We start from the raw sequence: 6,237 nt of genomic DNA on the forward strand, positions 1-6,237 counted from the left end.
ATCTTATCATACTATCCCGAAGAACAAGACAATATAAAAACATAGGCTCAAATATTGATAATGAAAAACCAAGACCTCAATTTTCTTTCAGTTTTTCTTCTTTGCAATTAACCTAACTGGCAAACGTATTGCAAAATTTGAAACGAGCAGGAAGCCTTCTAGAAAAATTATAAAATAAATGCATGTCCGGTAGGATTCAAGCCCCAGGGTGGACCAGTTGGTCATATATTGAAAATGGTATACTTTTGAAAATCATTTTTACTCTCAATCAAAATGCTTGAATTGTCATAATAGCCAGTGTAAATTCTGAAATTCATTTGCTCTATGTCCTACATTCTGACACAAGAGTGGCTTCTGTGTTTTTATATTGAAATTCATTATTTCATTTCAAATCCCTTTTTACTTTTTATAGTTAGAAAACTCATGATAATCAGATGAATACCAATGCTTATGGGCCTCTTGTTAAAACCTATTACAGTATTGTTTGATTAAAATGATTTATATCGTAATTGAAAAATGAAATTAAAGATATGTCTTGACTTTCACAGATTTTTTGAATCTGGTTTCATAACAAACATAATGTACATGTAGAATACAGACTATACACTCAACCCATATGACAATTCATTGATATAATAGTAATTAACACATTTTGATGCTGACAACACTCGTTTAGGTTTAAAGATAAATGAGATACGCATCCAGAAGGATAAAGAAACGCATAATACATTCACTAGGCATTTAGAAACCTGTTTCTTCTTCTAAGGTCCAAGACTCAGGTACGTCGTTACTGACTTACCCCTTACCGTTATCACCAACAAGTACTAACTATGATTACATAGAAAAACATTAAACTTTAAAGCATTTTTCTTCGATGAATTTATTATTTTTTCCTAATTATTTCATGACAATTCTATCAATTTTTCATATATTTGTCAGAATTTCAGACGAAAATCGAAACGTTTCATTCCTGATTTCCTGTTGGATTGTCTAATAGAATATTTAACTATTCATCTGGTTATTTTCTCAGTTAATTCAAAACATGGCAGCCTAGGATGTAATGTGAAGATAACAAACAGTTATCGTGGCCGAAGACCAATATCACACTTAACCCATATGACAATTCAAACATTACAAATTGTGCGCAAAGCAGACACGGACAGAGATGGCATCAAGTGCCATGGAGAAGCGAGCATCCCCTGTCGACCGGTCACAACCGCTGTGTGCTCTTTGACATAATCGGGTGCACGGAAAAATCCGAAGACAATTCAGTGTAAAAATAATGGCCTAACAATTCATTAACGGATGCCAATCAACATTCGACCTAACTATAGATTGTAGTTGCAAATAAGATCATTGTATCGACAATAAAATGTGCGAAACATTGATTTTAAACAAAATTCTTGATATTCTTGAATCATCAACTTATTTTTCATCAGCCTGTTTCTTTTTAGAAATTTATCATTCGTAGAACATGCTCTTGCGTATCAAATCAACTGAGAGACATAAATCCTATATGCAGGTGATAATGGTATATTGCTACATAAATGAGCGAAGTTGACCATCGAAAAGTTGAAGTAATCACGTTTTTCATAAAGTTCTGTTGTTATTGTTTTGTTGGATTTTAAGCAAAATTGCATCAAATGAAAACTCTATAGATGTAACGAATTCTAACTTAAGGAAATTAAACATTTTTAATAAGTGTCGGGACTGTCATTAGATTCAGGTTAACCATCCCTGTTTTTATCTATATAAAACTTTGCTTTTCCAAAAGAAAGGTAATTTATAATTAAAATAAAAATGATACTAGCATACAGTGCAGGGTAAAAGAACAGGCTTCATTTAGGGCCTCTTTTGGCCCTTTAAATTTCTTAAAAGTCAAAGCTGTTCAGTTTTAGACATTAAATTTCACTTGGACCCTTGATGACTCCATATCTATTAAAAATGACTTAATTTTCTCGCTAGTTCACGTAATATGACGTCATGAATTGCGTCATTATCCTCAAATCCTGAAAATTATTTTTAAAATGGCCAACAATTAAGCTGTTTTTCAATATTTAATACAGACCCCAACCTCTGATCCAATATATTCAATTATATAATGGAGAACTGTTCAGAAGATTATCATCCATGTTTTATTTTTTGGATCGAGGGGTGGGCTCATATTTTAATTCTTTGCTAAATGTACTCAAATACACCAATTTTTTCAAAATTCAAGAACATCGCAATTTCACAAAGCCTGTTTTTAATATTTGGACTAACAGAGGAAACGTTCGTATAGGAAATGAAAGCACTAAGTCTCTTCTCTATATTGATGTTTGGAATTGGACACTGGGACTTGGTCAGTTATTTAGTTTATGGACAAGGGCATTTTATGGATAAAGTGAACTTAGCTCTTTGACAAAAAAAGTCTAATTCTATAAATGAATAATCGACATTTATCCCATTTAGAATTATCTCTATTATCAGAGTATCAATAAACCTTAAGAGAAGAAGGGGATTTCTTACAGTAGAAAATCCAAAAACTTTATCATCAATTTAAAGAATCGAATCTGGGTCCTAGCCTCCTGGTGTGAAACAGTGTGTTTGTTTAAAAAATAGTGATAAACAAGAGATAAAACAAATTAATATTCGAAAACGAAGCGCATTATTAAACCTGGCCCAATCTTTAATGTTTTGGAGGTCTGTGTTTGCTCTGTACCCAATCTGAGCTGTTCCAGTGGACTTTGAACACGATTAATGTTCGTTATCTTCACATTTCATAGTTAAAGGATTAAAAGACCCTCCTCATACCATCCGGAGACGAATTTAAGATATCAGACTGGAACCCAGTTTGAAGAATTAGCAGAAACATTAACATCTAGACATTGATTATTTTTTAGATTCAGATTTGTTAAATTCAGAGCTAGGGAGGGGCAACAATCAACGTTTCACTTCTGAATACATGTAGTGTTATCTGTAAAATTCATATTTGCAGGATCGGCAGAGTATCAAAGAGTCAAATTTTCAGGCAAGTATCAACAAGAATCAACAAAAAGTGTTGCTTAATGGGTATTCAAATATTATGGTCCAAAAACTTAAAAGTCCTAAAATCAGCGGAAAAGCAATAAGGTATGCAACCTACAGGCAAGCGACAATAAGGGAACAAAGTTTACACAAAAAATATTGGAAAAATTTTCAGTTAATGTCTTATAGTGGACACTGAATGGTCAGATCAATAGGACAGTCCTCATTTATAGTATATACAAGTCATTTAATTCTTAGACCAGGGAGCAATCCCTTGGGGACACAATAAGACAATAAAATACATAGATGTAAATGTTGAAATAATATTCATAAAATTTCTTGAGAACAACACAAACTTAATAAGTGCAATAATTAGGCAAACATCAATTTGTTCAAAGTATGACACATGTATGAGTGGAATTACAATAAGAGGTCACTTTTATAGTATTTTAAGAACATATTTTCGAGGTTTAAAAGATTCATTTATTTAATTGATACAAAAAGAATTGAATTGTGATGCATTAGGTACCAGTTAATTTTTTTCCCTAAAATGCGCGCATTTTTTACTACTTAAAAACAAATATTATGTTCAATTTCTTTTAGATCAGAAAAACAATAATGGGAAAAGAGAATAAAATACTATGCTCGTTTTTTTCTTGACGAATCAGATTAGAAAGGGCAACCAAATGACAAAACTGTTGTTTAATATTACGAGTTTTATCACATTTCATTCTTTCTTAACTCACTAATTCACTAAATTCATTAAAGAACCTGAAAAGAAAACAATTTGTAAATTTTTGTAATGTCAATAACATCTAACTGAACCTAATTATTATCATTTTTTGCGGCCTTTCCAGGACTATCACAGAGCAAATACTGTATGCAGTCGTTTTCGACCGGTGTTGTTTTTACGCAGTATTTTTCCGCAGGGTTGAAGATAACGAATAGTTATCATTAATTCAGTAAGCAAAACTTATCGTGAACAGGGAAAAACACGGACCCCCTCGTGGCATTAACTCTAATTCCAATTGACGAAAGCGACAGGGGCAAAAATAAAACAAGTGAAAATTTCCCTATATATCATAAACACCTAGGTATTACGACTGGAATTTCTAGGAAACTAACTTATATATTAAAGTAAAATGTAAAATAAAAAAAAAATATTTGAAATCCCTCTTTTTTTGAACAGTTAGATTAAATAATAAAAAATATCCATTGTAGTATAAAATTCAGTTGTTATATTACTTCAGCATTAGCATTGTGAGATGTACCATTATTTTACAAGTAAAAGAATACCTCCAGACACTGAGAGTACCAGTCACAATTATCTCCAGAAGGACTGTAACACCAGCTGGGAAGATCATTGATCGGCAGGCTTTGGTCTGGATTACACTCGCAGTCTTTGGAAACAGTTCCTATCATTAATTGAGATCATGATTTTAATATTCTTGCATTGATAGGCTTTCATCCTTTGAAGCTTTTGAATAAGACGGAATAAAACATAAAAAATAAAATATACCTGATTCAACTTTATGTTTCTCCAGCATGCACTGATAATAACAATATGTTGCATGTTTCTCTACACATGAAAACTTTCCTTTGGAAGCTGTTTGCATGTAATTATTTGTTACACATGTACCCCACTGGTGTCTATCATAATGTGGATTTGAAATAAGAACACACTCTGGAGACCCGGGAGGTCCATTTTTCGAATCACACTCCGCTGAAACATACTGCAGTATGAATATCTCAAGGCAAAGTAATTTTAGCAAAAACATTTTTGAAGACTCCATTTTGTCTTTAAGTGGAGGAATGCAGTCGATTTACCTTAGAGATTAAATAATGTTATGCATACAATGATAAAAGTCTAGTGTATAGATAGCTATAGTGATAATGCGGCCAAATCAACAAAACCAGTTTAAACAGCATAATAGGATCATATTATAATAAATAGATCCTTTTATAAAAGCTCATTTCATATTGAAAATATCTTTATGTTTAATACTCAAGTACTTTTGTATAGATTTCAAATATTTTAGAGCGCCTCCAAAGGCAAACTAGCAACTTTATTTAGGTAGCAATATTTCAATATCATCTGCATATGGAATTCATGTTTTTCAGTTGATTCGATATGCAAGAGTATGTTTTATGTACGAACAATTTCTAAAATGAGACAGGCTATTGACTAATAAGTTAATGATACAAGGATAATTAGGATATGAAGAATCTCGTTTAAAGTCAACATTTCGCAAATTTATTTGTCTATACAAATACGCTTTGTTGGTAAGTCGTATGTAGACTGACGTTTTTCATAAAAAATGCTCGGAAAATTTTGTATTTTGTGACTGGTTATATACAAAAATGCTTTGATAAAAATCAGTCTGATTCTGCACACAAGTACTCTGAAGAGTTCAAAAGGATGCTGGAGTTCCTCATAGACGATATTTATGTTGTGCCTGGTGTCCAGGTCTTCCAAAAAACTGTTGGAATATAGGCACCTGATCCTACCTCTGGTGTTTCCAAAGGCCAGGGTTTTTTAACTGTTCGCGATTAACATTTGATAATCGATTAATGGAATTGTTCGTTATCTTCATTTTTTTTTTACATTTGACTTATACCTTTTTAATTTCCTCATCGTAGACATAAACTGGTACTCTAAATTAAATACCCAAGAAGAAAAAATATCAACAATAAAATATCCTAAGCTTGGGCATTTTCTTCGTTCACAGAATAAAGGACAAAGCAGTCTAACCAGACATATTTGCTTATTAATATGAATCAGTCTGTGATATAACTGTCTATTAAACTTGATTTTAGACAATCACATAACTCTATGCTGTTTACTCAACAGAATAAACTTACTAAAATCCCTTTTCTCTCCGTTCATTAAATAAAGTCGGATTTAAAATATGCATGAGAGTAGTGTTACCGTGTAACCGTTCGTCAAACATCTACAAAAAAGCTTGGTTTTGTTGTTCACGTTTAAATATCTTTTTCATGCAGTCATTTTATAAGATCGTAAATACACCATTTAGTAATTTACTAATGCGTTTTATACACCTTAGTAAAATACAATTACAACTTCCTGTTTGAATAAATAAAAAACATAAATAGTTAAGTTAAGAGATATCCGCCATTCATAAAATGCTACATATTTAAAAATCTACGTCTGTTTGAGTTAAAACTCGTTAATTAATATTACAGGACACATTCATATATGCATTTTATCCT

General features: G+C 31.8%; 1 protein-coding gene across 1 annotated transcript in view; it reads right to left on the bottom strand.

Moving 5' to 3' along the window:
- LOC133173496 (uncharacterized) overlaps positions 1-4,827 on the bottom strand; it is a 7,763-nt gene extending 2,936 nt beyond the window's left edge. Inside the window, exons 1-2 of the mRNA XM_061308481.1 lie at positions 4,526-4,827; positions 4,303-4,421 (exon numbers count right to left, since the gene is read on the bottom strand). Coding sequence (XP_061164465.1) covers positions 4,303-4,421; positions 4,526-4,799 — 393 coding nt within the window. The 5' untranslated portion in view covers positions 4,800-4,827. The remainder of the gene's footprint in view (positions 1-4,302; positions 4,422-4,525) is intronic.
- Between the last annotated feature and the right edge of the window lie 1,410 nt (positions 4,828-6,237).

The sequence above is a fragment of the Saccostrea echinata genome, unplaced genomic scaffold (genome assembly GCF_033153115.1).
Source record: "Saccostrea echinata isolate AGI-Se365-2 ecotype Australia unplaced genomic scaffold, CSIRO_AGI_Sech_v1 ptg000056l, whole genome shotgun sequence".
Lineage (NCBI taxonomy): Eukaryota > Metazoa > Mollusca > Bivalvia > Ostreida > Ostreidae > Saccostrea > Saccostrea echinata.